The 18,135-nt window shown below is 52.7% G+C and overlaps 1 protein-coding gene across 8 annotated transcripts in view; it reads left to right on the forward strand.

The window, feature by feature from the left end:
• NF2 (NF2, moesin-ezrin-radixin like (MERLIN) tumor suppressor) overlaps positions 1 to 17,331 on the forward strand; it is a 128,270-nt gene extending 110,939 nt beyond the window's left edge. For 4 of the 8 annotated variants that reach the window (XM_020996401.2, XM_078154404.1, XM_020996400.2 and 1 more), the window contains one exon: positions 13,728 to 17,331. In XM_020996401.2, coding sequence (XP_020852060.1) covers positions 13,728 to 13,778 — 51 coding nt within the window. In that variant the 3' untranslated portion in view covers positions 13,779 to 17,331. Of the gene's footprint in view, positions 1 to 1,624; positions 1,753 to 13,727 lie in introns of those variants that run through there. The other 4 variants (XM_078154403.1, XM_020996397.2, XM_020996399.2 and 1 more) reach the window with 3 other exon arrangements.
• The last annotated feature ends 804 nt before the right edge of the window (positions 17,332 to 18,135 follow it).

An 18,135-nucleotide genomic window follows, 5' to 3' on the forward strand; every position in this document is an offset into this window, starting at 1 on the left:
GAAATGTTTGCAGAGTGGGGAGGGCGGCTTGGGAAGCAGAACTCTGAGCTGCCTCGAGTGTGTAGAGCTGCAGATTAGTAAAAGAAACCAGCCTGCTCTGAGAGCAGAGCCGCGCTCATATGTGCCGCAGTGTCATGTGCTCCTCTTCCCCAAGAAAATAATCCATGAAAATCATGATGGGTTACTTTGTTTTTCTCTTGGGTTAGACAGCTCAGCTGACCCCTTTTTCGTCCAGTTTGGTTGGATGTAGAGAGGCTGCAGGGGTGTCAGGAAAAGCCCCCTGGCTGGCTCTTCAGCCGCCCTGGCCCCCCACCCTGGGCTTACTGCCGCCCTCCCCCAGGTCTCAGTTTGTCCATCAGTAAGATGGTCAGATGGACACCCATGGGCCTTGTTGCACTGCTTGGCTTGAACATGTGCCAGATCTAGCATCACGTGCCCCTCTCCTTCAAAACGTCACATTAAATTTCTGTTGGCATTGTTCCAAACTGGCGAAGTTGTGACGGTTAAATAGTAGCTCTGGACGCAGAGGCCAGCTGCTGTCATGCTCTGGTGAGGCAGGCCTCCTTTTCGCTGTGTCTGTCAGAGCATCCGAGACCTGGAGCAGGAGGGAGCCTCCGTGGCCAGGAGTCCAACTCCCACTCATTTTACAGATGAGGAAACTGAGGCCTGGGAAGCGGTAGGACTTGTTCAAGGTCATACATGCAGTCATCCTCGGAGGCAGGTTTTGAACCCAAATCTTCTGACTCCAGAGTCTGTGTTCTTTCCAACGTACCATTACCGGTCTCATCCAGCTGGTGTTACTGGCCAGTCTGTAGCTTCAGCGTTGGTGGTGGCTAATAATCTGGAGTGCCAGCTCGTTAATATTTGGCTCTTTATTGTAGAGTTGGGCAGCCAGGGGACACCACAGCGCATACAGCACCAGGCCTGGAGTCAGGAAGGCTCATCTTCCTGAGTTCAACTCTGGCCTCAGACACTTACAAGTTGTGTGACCCTGGGCAAGTCACTTCACCCAGCTTGCCTCAGTTTCCCGTTAGTAAAATGAGCTGGAGAAGGCAATGGAAAACTCCTCTGGTATCTTTGCCAAGAAAGCCCCAAATGGGGTCATAGAGAGTCAGGCACAACTGAAAAACTGAACATTAATCTTAGAGTTGAGAATTGCTCTCCAGTTGAAGAGATGTCTCTTTGTTTTCTGTATTTAAAACCTTTGGAAATCCTGAGCGATGTATGTCAGCTTCTGGGGAAAGCTCTGCCTCCTTTCCCATGGGCCTGAGGGGATGCTGCCAGAGAGGGGGTGAGAGGAAGAGGCCAACTCCCCTTTACACCTCTCTGTTCTTTGTCACTCTCCGGGATTCCCCTTGACGGCAAAACCCCGCTTAGCGAAAGGGGCAGTAACCAGGCAGTTGGGGAGCCTCAGGCTGTGAGCAGTGAAGGGAGCCCCGAGCCAAGCAGCCCCCAGCTTCTCCTGCCTCCAGCCTGCCCACCCCCTGACCTCTTCGCCCCAGGAGCCGCTTAGCAGGCCGGAGCCTGGAGCAAGCTGTCGGTGTGCAGGCTGCAGGCCGGTAGCACTGTTCATATCACACAGGTCTGTTCTTGTTTTCTGTTTCGTTTTATTTTGCTGGTTTAGCCTCAAGCCCAAGGCAGAAGACCTATCTGCATTTGAGCCTTCCAAGTAGGTTATTCCAAGGTACTTTGTGTGTGGTGATGGGACTGCCGTCTGTAACACTAACCCGTGCATGAGCTTGCCTGTCCTCGTGCTCCGGGATGTCCTCCCTCCTTGCCCCCTGGGCAACTGCAGCAACTGCATGCTTGGTCAGGGGCGAGTTCTGAAGTGCCCAACCCCGCTCCCCCAGAGGCGCATGCCGCAGAGTCAGCAGGCCCGACCTCTCCTCTGGGGGCTCCAGCTGTGTCTGCTCTGCTGTATCAGAGAGTCCTTCTGTGGGGGTGACATCACTGGCATGGAAACTGGTCAAGTGGGAACTTTAGCTCTCTCTGAGACCCTTCGGGGGGGGGGAATGGCCACCCCAGCCGATGAAAGAAGAGAGCACCCTTCCCTTCCTTCCTGGCACGAGCATCTGTTCCTGGCAGAGGCTTTGAAGTACACTGATCTCGTGGCATCTATGTGTGGGCGTTCCAGTGAGCATCTTCCCCCCAGCGGGGACTCAGCTTGTGGCCTGAGGGAATTGAGATTGAGGACAGTGTATTCACTGTTCATTCTGCGTAGTCCTGTGCGCACAGTAGGTGCTGGATCATGTGCTCGTTGAGTGACGTGATCAGCTTATTTGGGCTGAATGGTCTCAGACTTCCCTTTTAGCGCCCACATTTGGTGAGACTGGGATTCTGGGCCTGCAGTGCGCTTTGAAAGGCTTCTGACAGAAGCCAGCCATCAGACTGGCTGTGGGCCTGGGCAGCAGGGTAAAGCATTCCCAGGAAGCCATCTGCCTGGCATCCCAGGGAAGGAGCCTCCTGCAAGGGCCAGGGCTCTGGTTTTGCTGTCGGGAGGCCTGGGTTCAGAACCTCTCTCTGTTACTTAGCCCTTGTTTAGGCCTGAGCAAGTCTCTTCCCATCTCCCAAGGGGCAGGGCTGGACCAGAGGAGCCCTAAGTTCATCTTCATTCAGCTCTGAATTCTGTGAACTGCCCACCCTTCTTCCCTTGCACCCTTCCAGATGCCAGTTGGCTTCCATTTGTGTGTTCATGCTGGCCATGAGCAATACTGAGGTTGAGGGAAAAGTGAGTCCATTATTATCACACTCTTTATTGTGAAACAGAATTTGTTGGGTTCATCTGGAATCCCATGGGAAGGAAGCCAGTTACTCAAGTACCAAAGAGACCTTATTCTGAGACCCCTGATCTGTGAGCAGCTTCTGTGGTGTGACCCCCAGGACAGCCCCAGAGAAGAGCTGGACAGTCTGACCTCTGGTCCTGGGTTTCCTTATGGCTGTCGTCCATGAAGTGCCCCAATGCTAAGCACTAGAGAGCGCAGGGTCAGGATGAGCCTTGCCGTGGAGGGCAGTGGGCAGGAACAACATTACCCAGAATGCTCTGGGAAGGGAGTCTTGTAAGTTTTCTGATTAACTCAAGGTTAAGTAGAAAATGCTTTTTGTTTGGACCCTCGTTGGAAAACTTCGTAAGAGAAAGTCATCTACTTTTTTGGCTAAGGACAGTAAACAGAAGGAAATTGAACTTTATTTTTTTTTTTAATTAATATAGGTTCTTCAGATGCCTCAGGGCTGTGATTTTCAGTGTCATTTTTCCATGGGCGGTGTGGTAGCCGCAGAAGGAAAAAGGGAATGGACTGAAACTATCTCTGATCTTATGTCATCCTCTAGATAGAAGCTTAAAAAGTATATAAAGTCAGTCCCCGGTATAAACTTGTTAGACGTTTTCCTCCCTTCTGTCAATCAGGATAGCCACAGGAAAAAAGGATAAATCCAGCGAATTGGGGCTTCTAGTTAATAGAGGTTTTACTGTTGCTTAGAAACTTGGGCCCGGTTTATATTTGGCTAAGGTTGCCTCATCATCTCTAATTAAATAGTAGTTGTTTTGGCCACATTTGTAAAGTTTGATGCCCTCTCCGTTTTGTGGGATCTGGCTTGAGCTCTCCTCTAGCCAAATGGGCTAGACTTGTCCACAGTCTGGGCCAGAGTGGCCTTGCAGGCTTTCCTGGGGATTGGCCAGGGCAGGTGAATGGAGGATGGCCATTGGTGATCTCCATTAAAATCACCCCATATTGATTTTTTCCATTTTTCAGCCTTCGATTCATAAAACTAAAGTGTTTTCTACCTGACCCCCTCTCGCTGCCTATTGTGGCTTATGGCTGTCAATGCTCTCTGCTCTCTTGGTGGCCCCTTCATTGTATGTTGAGAATGTGGGAACTTCTCTCATCCATAGTCTTTGGGGAAGCCTCCAGTTCAAGGGGCTGACCTTTCTTCCTGAGCTGAGAACTGATTTCCTGGTGGTGGCCTCACAGGGGAGACAGTAGCTTCAGCTGGGGAAGGAGAAGGCATTCTAAAGAAGTGTTTCTCCCAGTTCACACCTAGGTAGGAGGTGGGGATCCAGATGTACAATTTCTTCTTTGGGTCTGAGTAAGGTAGTTCAGTCTTCAGAGTGTAGCCTGGGGTCCTGAGAGGTCCAGGCCTGGCCCAGGGCTACACAGCCCCCATATGTCAAAGGCAAGACTTGGCCCCAGGTCCTCCTGACTCCAAGATTAGCCCTCTGTCCACCCATCTACCTGGCCACTTAGATTTTAGGTTAGAGATTTTAAAAGGAAGGGGAGGCGGGGATCGGGAGAGGGGGAGTCAGTGTGACTGGTACTAGTGGACTGAGATGTAATGTTACCGGGGTTAGGTTTGGGGTTTGGTGGGTGTATTTTCTGTTCTCTCTGCTCTTCTATACCAATTGGTTAGTATGACCACATTGGCATTTCCATCTGAGTCAGATTAATGCCAATGACAAGAGTCTTGTTTGTGACTATTGCCTTTGGGGAAGCTGCCATGGAGTCACTATGGAGTGTGGGCTGCATGTACACAGCACAGCTTAGGGACAGAGCTAAAGGAAGTAGATCCCGTTGTCTGGAAGGTGTTAAGTGCTTAGAACATAGAAAGGTCTGAGGTCTAACCATGGGGAGATGATGCCGCTGTTTGGTTAAAATATCTCGTTAGTCTGCGCTGTTCAGAAATTACCCTGAAGCCCACCCAAGGCTCTTGGAGAGGGGGCTTCTTTCCCAGGGTTTGCACTTGGACAGCTTATCTGAGTTTGCATGCTGACAAAATGGTCAGTGTTTTTGCATGTGTGATTTTTAATGGAGACCAAAACAAAAGAGTGAGGGTCCAGAGGGTCAGACGTTGATGGTGGGAGAGTCCCATTTTAAAAAGCCGAAATGGTTTACCTCTCCCAATTCTGTCTTGAACTGGGGTCTCTAGTTCCAGGGTAGAACAAGGATGCCTCAGAGTCTGTGACCAGCCTCTTCTGGGCCAGGAAGACATAAACACACAGCATCACTTTTAATTTTGTTAGAATTCGCCTCTTGCGGTAGCACCATTGGTGTCAAATGAGACACTGAGCCACCTCAGGAAATAATAAATCACAGAACGGAAATTGCATATTCATGAAAGGCATCTACTGCAATTAAAACAAATGGCCACCGCCACCTAGGTGACCTCTGCTCTGCACAGCCTACTTTGAAGCTAGCTGCTCAGTATTTTATGCTTAATTATGTGGTTAACATGTGAATCCCTCTTTTTGACCCAAGGGAATAGAGTGTCTGTGTCCTCCTAGACAAAGAGGTCCACCTTGGGGGTACGCATACGGGACCAGCATCAAGCATGGGGACCCAATTATACATGGCTGCCCAGGCTTTCTGTCTCTTCAGGAGCAGTGGAGGACTCAGGAATCCCTCTCCTAGCCAGGGCATTTTTGGTTGTTAGAGTTTAGTTTGGGCAAAGACTTAGTTAATTCCTCAAGGCTTCTTCCTCATTTAGAAGCCTACCCTTCTAGATATCCCCTGGTTGTCAGACCTTGGCCTTAGTTTATTTGTTTCTGGTAGGTGTCTAGATGACATCAGTAAGGAGCCTTGCCAAAAGATTGGGGGGTCTCTACCCAATCAAACTGGTTTTTCATTTATTGAGTGCCAACTGGTCTCCTTTTTCATATTTTGCTGTATTCGACTGGAACAAGAAATTACTTTGTTTTTTTTTCCCATGGATCTCCTCATCAGGATTTGGTTTGGTGCATTTTCTAGATTTATTTGGAAGAGGTTTTTTGGTGGAGGGAGCTCATTGTACTACTCCCTGCTCCTCCACCATCCTGGCTTTGCCACCACTGGAGCTTTTAGAGCAGGGTAGTCCTGTGGTTAGACATGTGCTTTGGGAATGTAATTTTGGCATCTGTGTGTGGGATGGATTGGAGAGGAGAGAGATTAAACCAGTTGGGAATGGTTGTCCTGTTCTGGGCATGCTGAACCATGCTGTTCCATTCACATCCTATCCTCTCCCATCTCTGGGCCTTTTGCTCACCCCTTTCCCCGAGCCTGAAGAGGATTCTCCTGTGAGCCTAAACTCTGCCTCTTAGCAGCTTCTACCTAGTTCTGACCCGTGGGGCCAAGCAGAGCTAACCTGATCTTCCTTTGCCATCCCAGGCCTTCAGATACCTAAAGACGTGTTCCTGGACCTCCTCCGTCTTTTCTTCTCTCTGTCACGCATCATGACATTGCTTTGCCTTGTCTTCAGGGTCTCACACTGTCATGGTCACCCACTGTTAGGCACAACTCAGCTTGTCAGTACCTCACTTAAAATAGGGTGCCACACGTGGCCTGGACTGTGGCCATGGCCTCTCGTCTCCCTCCTTGGGAGCGCCGTGCCCAGCCTCACCAAGGTACTACCCTGGCATCTCCTTAGTTGATTGCACTGTTGGCTCATACTGGGCCAGAAGGACTTTGTCTGATCTAGCTTGGCCGCACCCAGCCTTTACATGTGAAGTTGGCAGTTTGAGGCCGAGTGTAGAACTTTGTTTCTCTCCATTCAATTTGATCTTAATTTGATTTGTCCGTAGTTGTAGCCTGTCAAGGCCTTTTTGGATCCTGGCTCTTATTATCCCAAGGATTACCCATCTCTCCAAGCTTCGTGTCATCTGTAAATTTTACAAGCATACATTCTGTGACTTCACCCAAGTCGGTGGTAGAAATGTTGAAGTGTGTGGGACCAAGGGTAGCTCCATCCCTGGCCTCACAAATCCCATAGCATTTTGTCTGCGTCTCTCCTTTTCGTTTTTCTCACTCTTTCTCATATCATAGATGTTCATCTGCTTATCTTTTCCCCCATGGCATTGTAGGCTCCTCAAGGGTGTTGCCTGTGTCATCATTATCTTTGTATCCTGGCACAGGGCCTTGCTCAAAATCGGTACCTAATAAATAAAATATGTTGAATTCAATAGGTAAATCTGAAGGGAAAGTACATTCCAAGCTGAGGAGAAGCATAAGCAAAGAAATTGAGGGTAGGAAATTAGGGGCTTTGGGGGGTCCTAGCAAATAATTGGGTTTGGAATGTCAGGGTTCTAAAGGAGAATGGTGGTACATCATAGCAGGACCAAGTCTCCTAGAGCCAGGTGAAAGAGTGGGGTCTTGTTCAGGATATGAGGGTGGCCCACTGAGTCTCTTGAGCAAGGGGTTGATGTCCCAGCGGTGCTTTGGGAAGGTGAGTTGAGCAGCACATTTGCCCCAGTTGACTTTCTGAGTCTGGTGCAAGGATAGTGAATCAGAGCCCATGGGTTCAAACAAACAGTCCTTTTCTATAAAAGCATATCTCAATGCCCCAAGGCAGTTAAAAGCAGTTCTGGACAACATAACAGATAAAAGCTGCTGTGAAGGATGGGGAGGTTTCCTGGCATTTCGGGAGCTCCCTGCCAAAGTCTTAAAAACCGCTTTTATGTTCTTGTTGCCAAGAGGGCCTGAGGTGGAGTGCCAATCCCCCAGGGAGCAAAGTTACACTGATCTTTCATTGCTCACAGCAGTCCCAGCTGGTGGTGTGAGTGTATTCGTGGGTGGTGGTGGGGGGTGTCAGCCCCAAGTTCCACGTATTTTCTGGCCTACAACCAAGTAGGATGGCTGGGAGGAGGGAGACGAAGACAGAAAGACCAGTTAATGTATGACTGATAGTCGAGGCAGAGGAACATGAAGGCCTGCACTGAGGTGGCAGCAATGAAAATGAGGAGAGTGGAAGGGTAGGAAGAGGAGGTGATGTCAAGGGGGAGAGAGAAGGCAACATCAAAGATGGCGTCCAGGTGTCGAGGGAGGGCTTGGGAGGAGGGCGCATCTTTGGGAGCTGGTGAAGAGCTCAAGAAGTGCAGTCTGCTTGCCTGAGTCACTTTACTGCCTTTTGGAAAGTGACTTGGTCTGAGAGGTGAGTCCTCTGTGTTTCGTGGTGGTGGAGGGGAAAGTGTTCAGCTTGGCGCTGCTCCTAGTAGCTGATGGTGGGACCGCAGTGCTAGAAGGAGTGAGAGGCTGAACACGCAGCTCCCAGAGAGGAGCCCTGCCACCATCTGTCAGACAAAGCTTAGTCATGTCCTAGCAATGTCACCGGCTGGACCTTTCGATTCCTCACCAGCCTTGTGAGGTGAATCATGTACTTATCCCGGTTTTCAGGTAGCGAAACTGAGACATGGTATCACATGGTACATTAGGGGCAGCCTCGGGCCTATCTTGCAGACAGTGCCTGCCATTTTGGCTTATACCGTTTTACCTCACTTTGCTGCCTCTGCTGTGATAATTTAGCTTCCTCAACGGTTTGGTTTTTTTTTTTATCAGACACCACTCCGCCCAAAAGAGAAGCATTTAGGAGAGATCCCCTGGAATTCCCCAGGGCAGCCTTCTTTCCTAGGACTGATAAAGAAGATAACCCCAAATTCAGCTTGTTAATTAGGACAGAACTGGTCTTAAATTCTTCCTTTGACGGGGTGGGGGGGGAGGCAGGTGAGCCACCGCCGGGTGTGGGACTTGTTCCCATTTGTGCATTGTGTGAAACCATTTCTGTAGATGAGACTCCCCTCCACCCCCCTCACCCCAGAGGCTGGGGAAAGCTTAACCAATTCCTTTTAAAATGGAAATCCCCTCCTGTCCGACCTTCCTTCCTAGTTTGGAAGGGGATGTTTATCATCCCATAAGCCCCAGATTATATTGGTGCTCAGGGCTATGGAATTTGGCTCTCACCTCAATGTTCTGAAAGACCGCCTTCCTGGCAGGTCTGGGCCCCCGAGCATCCACATGCCATTTTATGGATTCTGCCTCCCCTGCTCCTTAGTGCTTCGTGTGTGGAGGAGGAGAGGGAGCAGAAAGGCATTCGGGGCTTGCGTTCCAGTTCCATTGCATTCTGATAGGACAGGCCGAGTTCCAGGGCCTACAGGGTTTGCAAGGGTGGGGATTTTTTTTTTTAATGAATTAAACGGTGCTCCAGCTGTAGCACCTTTCCATTCCCCAAGGATTCAGGAATTGAGGTGAGGCTGCCGGAGCACAACTGGAGGCATCGTGTCCTATAAGTGCTTTGTTCCCCCAGTTTCATGTGACGTTTCCTCTGCTCATGAGAGCCAGAGCAGCAGTGGTGGTTGTCCTGCCAGCCCCTCTATCCTCCTTGGCTGTAGGAGCAAGGTGATCACAATGCAGCCTTGTAAATCAATTTTCACTCTGTGTTGATGAAAATGTAATTTATTCTTAATCAACCTGCCTTGCTGCCGTAGGCTGCACCGTGCATATGTATTTATTTATCCTCCTCTATGACTTTTGGAAAGCCCTGGAGGGGCTCCGTAGAGGGCCCAGAGGCCTCTGTGTAGCCCTGTTTTTCCAGAAGGAGATCCCCTTAGGTAATGAGAGGAGGCCTATTGCAGAGAAAAGCACACTGGATGTGAATCTGGGCTCTTTGCCGCTGCTGTGACCTGGTACAAAACCGTTTTCTTATTTGTATAAGATTGGTCTGGATCAGTAGTTGGCTAAGGCTGGGGTGGGGGGGGTGTCCCTGAGACCCTTTCCAGGAGTCTACAAGGTCATAGCTCTTTCCATAGATATCAGCCACACAAACAGAAGCTCTTTGGGAGGGGAGAGGGTCCTAAGACCCCAGCGTTGGAAAACCCCTGGCCTAGCGCATCGCCGACTCCTGTGATCCTGTGGTGCGTCAGTGCCCCAGAGGATCAGAACGAGAAGGGACCAGAGAGGCCGTCGTGGTCCAAGTCCTTCATTTCCCAACCAGAGTTCCCAACTCTGGACAGTTGTCCAGAGCACTTTCTTTACAAGCAACTCCCTGAGTTCCTTTGTCTTCATCGTACTTCAAGGCTTACAGAACACTTGACTTGGAATGACCTTTTGAGGTCATAAATATCCTTTATCTTAAAAATTGAGAAACTGAGTCTGTGTGGGGTTCAGTGACTTCCCCAAGGTCCCATGGCCAGTACTTGTTGGTATTCTGAGGTCCAGTGTTCTTTCCTCAGGCTGCCGGATGTCGGGCCGGGTGTACCCCGACAGTAGCTGGTGTGTTGGCCCTTGTCCCCCTCATGGGTCTGCTGCGTCTTGTCCCAGTGGCCATTTGGGGAGGTTTTGGAAGAAGCCGACAATCCCAGCAGCAGCAGGGGGTGCCATGGCTCTCCCTCCCTCAGCTAGGTTACAGAGAGCCAGGTGGACACCAGGGTGAGGGGCCCTTCGACCTCCTGCGAGACTCCCTGGGTGCCTGGCTTGAGTTTGCGGGGAGCCAGACTTGGTCTTGTGGGTGTTTCTTCTTTGGGGAGGACAGGAGAGCCACCTTCTCTCATCCAGTCAGCCTTGGCAGCTTGGGTCATTCATCAGCGTCTCTAACCCCTGCTTTGGCAGCAGGGGTGCAGACATCCATGTGAATGGCTCTGGTGAGGCCCAAGGGAAGGAAGACGAGCCGGGCAGGCTTGTGGACCTCTGAAATACAAAGACAGAGCAGCTTAAGGGACAGGATTGGGCTGGTGACCCAACTGAGCAGTAGCCACAGGCAAGAGAGACCATAACTGCCCTTGGGTTGTTCCCATGGGTGATTTAAGGCAGCTGGAAGGGAGAAGCAGGCCTGAGGAAACTTCATGTTCCCTCAGCATCTTCCAGGAGCTGGTGAGCATGACCTGGGCTTGAGGCGGCATCCACACTCGTCAGGAGCTCTGCTGACCTGGAAGCGAGTTTCAGAGGGCTCATGACCTGCTGTGCCTGAACAGCATGGAATAATGATGATAACAGCAGCTGGCATTGATGAAGCGTACTGTGTGCCAGGCACAGAGCACCTGTGCTAAGCACTTAAAAAAAGATCTCATTTGACCTTCAGTAGCCCTGGGAGGGAGGTGCTATTATTACCCCCATTTTACAGTTGGGGAAACCAAGGCAAACAGGGGAATTGTATTGCCCAAGATCACACTGCTAGGAAGTGTCTGCGGCTAGATCTGAACTCGGATCTTCCTGACTCTATCCGCCATGCCACTTCGCGGCTCCTACGGCTCACCAGCCTCTGGGGACTCATGAACTGGAACCGGCATTCTGCACATCCCAAGTGTAGACCTGGCCTGCCCTAGGGTGTCCATGTTCTGGTTCTCCCACTGTCGCCCCTGGAGGACGTTCCGGGCTCCAGTTCCAGGCTGTGGGGTGTGTGCAGTGACACCTCTGGGGTCTGCCATCCCTCCTCGCAGGAAGCCGGGTCGTGTTTGTGATGGCGGTGCACCGTGATTCTGGGCCTGGAGTGTCGCTGTGCACCTGACATCGTGGGCATGCTTTCCAGCCTCGGTCTTTGTTTCCTTATAGTAAGGGAATCAGAGAATAAGCAGCAGTGTGTGCACAGTAGGTGCTTAATGCGTGTTGGTGCACGACGAGCCCTTTCCAGGGCCGTTCTAGGTTAGGAGAGGGAAGAGCCGGGAAGCTGACCTGTTCACTTGTTGTGGAAACTGGTAATTCACCTTAAGGTTAGCCAGGCTCCGGTAAGACCTTCCTTGAGCAAAGCTCTTGTGGTTCACGCGTTTGTGAACCACATGGATTTCTGTCTCAAGGAAGGAAGCCCGGGATTTCCCCTTGGCTCTGTGGCCTGCTCCTTTTCTTGGCTCCCGCTCCACTGGCCAGAGGGAGGGATGGCGGCCCAGTCAGAAGGAAGGCCAGAGGAAGACCGTTAGGCCGCCAGGGTGGCGGACAGGAACGAGGACAGGAACGGGACCAGGCCACCGCGGTGGAAGCAGATAGAGGTCCCGGCAGCAACGCCCTTGGCGCTGTAAGATCCCTCCTGGAGTTGAAACCGCGAGGACTTGTGTGGCATGGTGGTGAGGGGGGCACGTGCTGGAAGCCGGGCTGTCGGTGGGCCTGGCCCTGGCTCCCCGGTGCCAGGCTTTTCTCACAGAGGCGGGAGTCTCGCCCCCCCACAGGACCCCGCCAGCCTTTGTGGAGGGCCATCTTTCTCTTGGTGCACTGGGAGTGCTTGCTGCACTGTCAGGGAGGGGAAGGGATGCCTTGGTCCTCCTTTTCCACCCTCAGGAGCCTTTGACTTTACTTTCCTCCTTTGCCTTTGGCCTCTTTTCCTGGAGCAGAAGCAGTGCTGCTTCTGTTTCTGAAAGACCAAGGACCAGGTTGAGTCTCTGCAGAGGCAGTGAGTATTTGGAGCATACGCATCCTACCACCACCAAGGCACTTTGCATGCTGACAAGCACGTGCTCTGGTACCTGGAATATGGGGCTGCTCTGGCTGCCAGGATCCTCCTCTCGCCTTTTGGGCACAGCCGGCCTGGCTCGTCATGTGTGGGATCCAAGAATTCTTGGATTCCAGCATGGAGCTCTAGAGCGTGGAGGTCTGTGTGCTCGCGCTCTCAGCCTGGCCCATCCCAGCAGCGTCGCGCTGCGACCTGGGCGCGGTGACGTCTGCCCGAGGGGCTGCCGGAGGTCTATGGGCAAGCCCACCGGGCCCTCTTGCCTTTTTCTGCAAACGCTAGTAGCTCGCTAACCCTCTTTACTCTTCTCCCTTGAAGGGAATAGAAGTCGGAGCTGGCAGAGGAGGCAGGAAATGTGATGCTGGCAGATGATAGCTCTAGTTGGGACAAAGAAGACCATTCTGGGCTCTAGAGAGGGCCCTTAGCACAGCTCTCATAACAAGCACAGCAGTGCTGATTGTTTTTTCACCAGTCCTGGGTTGTCATTAGTCTAGAGAAGGCCCTTTCCCAGTACCGTGTCCCAGGGCTGGGGGAGGATGTTGCTGCCCCTCTGTATCTCCTTGCCCCAGAAGTTTGGCATTCATATGCCAGATACTTGTGGTTTGGCTGATTCTGGGGAGAAATGAAAGAACACAGCAGCCGGCCACGAGTTTTCATGGCTTGTGCTCCATCCCAAGAAGAGCCAGGCAGATCGGCTCCATCGCAGGCCATCCTCAGAGCAGGGAAATGGTTTCAGAAGTGGGGCACTGCCTTCTACTCTGGCTTCCAGAGCTCTCTCCATGGATTGTGTCCCGGGGCCCGTGATCCATTGCAAAGTGTCTAGAGTTGTGTGCGTGTGAGCCAGACGCAGCTGCCGAAAGAGCCTGTACAATAGGCGGACAGATGGGATGGGCCCCGGCTTCTCCATTCCTGCACACTTCAGGGGCAGTCATGTTCTCCACCTGCCTTTGGTTTCACTGGGCACAGCATTTTAGCTCTCACCCTTGGACTGTGTAAAGAAGGGAGGGAAGCACCTCCCATTGTGCCATTCCAAGAGGCGAGACTTGGGGAGACCAAGATTACCCCTGGGGTCAGAGTGGGAAGCAGTATACGTGTGCTTGTCTGACCAGGTCACTCTAGCACCCCGGAGAAGGTGCCAAGTGGCACTCGCCAGTCCAGGCCTCCTCCCAGATGGGCTGCACAGGGGGTCTCTCTTCAGACAGCTGTGTAAGGTGCTGACTGAGAAAGTGCCCTCTGCTCTCTAAAGTGGTAGGGATTGGGATCCAGGGACATCTTGCTGTCTGGGGAAATGGCTTTAATGTGTTTCTTTGCTAGCATGCTTTTGCCCAGTAGTCATCCATAGTGGAGTGGCCACGTCTCTGAGTTTTGAACTGGAAAGAAAGTTTAGAACCTCTCTTAGTGCTCTAGCATCTTCCTGAGCCTGGGAAAGCCTCCCTCTTGGTCCCCAGCCCTCCTTTTCTCTCTGAACCACAAGACATGGTCGTGGACGGGCTCGATCCCTCTGGACACGGGGAGGGTAGCTAGGCCTGCCTTTCACCTTCTTCTCTGTTCTCTTACAGCTCACCCTGCAGAGCACAAAGTCCCGAGTGGCGTTCTTTGAAGAGCTCTAGGAAATGACCTTGCCATCCCAGGAGTGGCCACTTCTGCCCGGGCCCTCCTGCATCAGTAGGATTGGCCACGCACCGTGGAAGCGATCCCTGGACATGCTGGCCGGATGATGAGGAGCTCCTTGAACTTTCTCTGGTCAAGCAGTGACCCCAGTGCCAACGATGTGCAATGGCCTTGAATTCCAGCCCTCCCAAGGATTTCTGGTGTGGGATTCAAGTTCAGCCCTATGGATTTTTTAAAATATGCAGTCTCTTTTGTCTGATGTACAGTTGTGGTGTCCCACGTGGTCTTCAGACACCTTGGTGTGTAATGTTTGCCAGATGCAGTCTCAGCCTGTTCTGCCAGGGGGGAGAGGGGAAGCTGATGTGAGTGAGGATAGCCAAGTAGATGGGAGAGGTGGAGCCCCTGTGTGAGCATCCTCGTGACACCTTCTGAAACACCAGGGGTCAGCAGGATTGGTGGTCTGTGCAGCCGCCCCAAGCTAGGGCTTCAGAAGAGCGGGAGATCTCAGTAGCCGGGCTGAAGGAAAGGCCTCCATGCTGGTGCCGGGGAGGGCCGGCTCCAGAGGGATGGGGCTCTAGGCTCTGGTGGAGGGAGGCTGGGAATCTGCCCAAGCTGGGACACAGGCTCATCACAGCCATCAGGCCTTGGGTCTGGGCCCCCTGAGGATGGGCTCTGGCTGCCAGATGGCCAGGTACGAGAATGGCAGCCACGTCTGTGAGAAGGAGGTCAGGCCAAAGCCTCGGCTGGGGGCTGAGGTCCGGGGGCCGGGTGTGGTCAGGAGCTCCTGAGCTTGCCTCGCGTCACATCCACAGCTGCGGGGAGCGGTTGCCCCCCAAAGCCTGCACATCCTCTTCCGTCCTGGGCTTCGCTGCCCCTGCCATGGTTCACATAAGACATGCGGGACCCAGTGTTTGTTGGGACCTTCCAGTAACCAGCCGAGCCTCCGAGGGTGGTGGGTCTCTGCAGGCCCTCCCTGTAGCTCACAGGTATTCCTCTGCTCTGCTGTCCATGGCAGGCCTTTCTTTGGCACCGAGTTATCTTGTGTTCTCTCCTGGCAAGAAACTCGGCTGCTCTGGCTAATCTCTGCACTCTGCATCTTGAAACATACTGCTTAAGCCTTGCATCTACATGTTTAATCTTGTTCCCCTGCCCAAAGCCCTTTGTAAAAAACTCCTTGTTGGACATTTAGGCCCTTCTGTACTCCCTCTCCTAGCCTCACTGTGCCTAGTATAGTGTTCTGGCCCACGTAATGGGTGCTCAGTAAATGTTCTTTGGTCGACTATTCTGTGCTAAGTTGGTGGTAAAGAAGTAATTCTCCCTTCTACTTGGTCGGGTTCTGCTTCCCCCTGGCCGAGGTCCCTCCCTTGGGCCACTGCTGTGTCCAGCGTGACCTGGGTGGTTTTGAGCTGCTCCACGGCTTCGACAGCTTGTCAGAGATTGAGAAGGGAAGGAAGCCATCCCTGTGTGGTCAGAAGGAGCCATGGGCTTCATTGTGTGGCTCCTCCACAGCCGTTGGGCTGCCCTTTAGGCCTGGGGAGAGGAGCAGGTTAGTGACTCTGGAGGGAGTCCCTGAGCCCCTCCCGGTTTGGCTGGGTGGTCAGCTCCCTCCCACCTGACCCTGTTTCTGTCCTTCCTGCTGGCAGGAGGATGGCCAAAATGACCTCATGATTGCTTGTGGCTGTGAGGCAACAAACGTGAATCTGGGGGCTTTGCTCTCTGTGTGTTGCCTGTTTTTAAGTAATAAAAACACTTAGTCATCCAGCCTGTAAGGGAGGCCTGGGATCCTGCCCTACCCCCCAACCAGCTCCGTAGGATGGGGCTCTGGCTCCACGGTACCACGCTGCCTCTGGCACGGCCACCTCCGTGACCACTTGGGGAACAGCTGGGAAGTGTCTGAGCTGAGCCTCTGGGGAGAGCTGCACTTCTTTAATTAGCAGCCAATGCCCAGTGCCTCCTCTGGCTGCTGGGCACGAACCTGGCTTGCCAGATAACTTTGGTGTCTCCGTCTCTCTTCCATATCTTACAGAGAGGCTCAAGAGAGAGACGCTCGCTGTGTTTGAGACTTGGGAGGGAGGATGCCTAAGGTCGGAACAGTTCCTCTCCCTGGGCAGTGATGCCAAGCCCCTGACCCAAGGGCACTCTGAAAGCCAGAGCCCATATCATGTTTTCTGCTTCCCATGAATCATAATCTCCCCCAGATTCTTGCCATAAATACCGTGGCTACTCTTTAAAATTGAAAGACATGGGGGGGGGGGGAGCCGTCCCGGAGGCAGGGAGACCCCGGCTTCCAGGGCTGGTTCTCTGACTTGACGAGCCGTTTTCTCACGTGCAGAGGAGAGCCCATGTCAGTGAAATCACAGATCCAGCCCCCACCAAGGCAGTGCGCCCTGGCCACAAGAGCAAATGTGTCATCTGTAAAGATAGGAAAGTGCCATGCATGCTTGGCCACAAAGGATTTAAAGGCCATTCTCTGCTTAGGGGAAAGGAAAACCATGGAGAGCCAGTGAAATCAACTCAAGAACTACCCCTCCTGTCCACTCCACTGGGGCCTCTCTGCCTGGCAGACCAAATACCCCACTCCTCAGCAGGGCAGTGGGGGCGGGCTGCCAGGCTCCCTCGGGATGGAGCTTCTTGGAAGGCAGAGTGGGGCAGGAAGGAGTCAGCCCTGCGAGGGCTTTGTATGGAGGAAGAATGGGGGTAGGCTCACTGCCTTTTGGATGCTCACTCCCCCAGGGCTTAGAGATGGCTCTGTTAGGTGTTCTGTATGTCAATAAAGCGCATAACGTGTCACGTGTACCTAAACTTCTGACATGCCATTGGAGAGGAGGGAAGAGCCAGTGCAGAAACATTCATTGAGGAGCCCAGGCAGGCTTCTGGGCAGGAGCAGCGAAGGGCGGGAGTAGCTTTCTGGACCCAGGCTCCTGAGAGGCCGGGCTGGTGGCCCCAGCTTCTCCGCTCTGTGCCCCTGCTCCTGCACTCGGACTGATTGTCTCCCCTGAATTATATCACAGCACTTAGAAATACATGGAAAAATGTGCACGGCACCCCGAGCTGGACACCCCCATGCTCCCAAGGGAAAGTGCGTGTGGCAAGCTGGCAGGGAGAGGCCCCTGCACCTCTTTCTCCCCCTCTCTTTGTCTCTCTTTCTGCCACTCTGTCTCTGCCCTTCCGCTCTTGTGTCTCTCTGCATCTCTGTCTCCGCTCTTCCAAAGCAGAAGTCCATCCAGACCTTCACAGTCCAGCAACTCAACATCATTGTGCAGCTTTGACTAGAAGCTCAGAGCTCCCAGCCTGGGGAGAAGGAAACCTCGGCTCTCGTCTGTGCTGGTCTCCCTGGTCTCCGGCCCAGGGGAGTCAGCCCCCAGTGAGGACACCTCGTCCAGCCTCCTTCTCAGAGCAAAAGCTTGAGATTTGGATTTGTGCAGCGTGTCTTGTGACTGGAGGGGTGGAGCCCCCTCCTCCATCAGGTGAAATACCCACAAGTCTGTTTTCTATTCTGGGGGATTGTTATATTTTAACTGATTGTTTTAATAAAAATTCAAACCTGTGAAAGTCTGTGGTTGTCTTGAGAGTTTGCGGCTGAATTCGAGGTTCAGTCCCATCACCCCTTCTTGTGGGGAAGAGGGAGGGCCAAGAGCCTTGGATTTGGAATCAGAATTGACTCTGCCACTTCCGGGGCAGGTTGGCCTTCGGTGGGTCACTTCTCTGAGCCTCCGTTTTCCTCCGATTGGCCTCTGAGAGCCGCCCCAGCCCCCAGTCTGGGGTCTCGTAATCTAGGAATTCTGGGCCACCTGACTGCACCCAGACTGAGGTAACTCTTTAGCTCTTAGGGTGCATCATTTGTTATTGATGATACCGACACCCATTTCAAGGCTGATGTCAACTCAACAAACATCTAGTATAGACGCTCTGTGTGAGTGGGGCTGGCCCAGTGACAGGGGGCCAGAGATGAACACAGACAGACCATGTTCTTTCTCTTGAGCTGTTCCACCTGTGCCAGACTCGGTAACTTGAGCCCAAGAGTCACGTCTTGACTGGAGTTGGCATCTCCCCCAGAATGGAAGATATGCCCACATGAGGAGGGGGCAGGGGGAAAGCATCAGGCCCCTTGGGCACCACGGTGTGCCCTGACAGTCACCACATTGGAGCTCTCTGCCAGCCTGACGTGGGACAACCCAACCCCATTCCACCAGCTTTGGTGATGGGCTTGCTGTGTGCCAGGCACCAGGAAAACAAGGGCACGGCCTTTCTGGGACTCGAGTTCCTCCTCTCTAGAGTGAGGGGCTTTGTGACAGAGGGCCGGCCACCTCTAAATCCCAGAATGCGGTGGTAGGTTTGGGCTGTTGTTCTAAAAAC

Source organism: Phascolarctos cinereus, unplaced genomic scaffold (assembly GCF_003287225.1).
Source record: "Phascolarctos cinereus isolate Bilbo 61053 unplaced genomic scaffold, phaCin_HiC Scaffold_4;HRSCAF=312, whole genome shotgun sequence".
NCBI classification, from domain to species: domain Eukaryota; kingdom Metazoa; phylum Chordata; class Mammalia; order Diprotodontia; family Phascolarctidae; genus Phascolarctos; species Phascolarctos cinereus.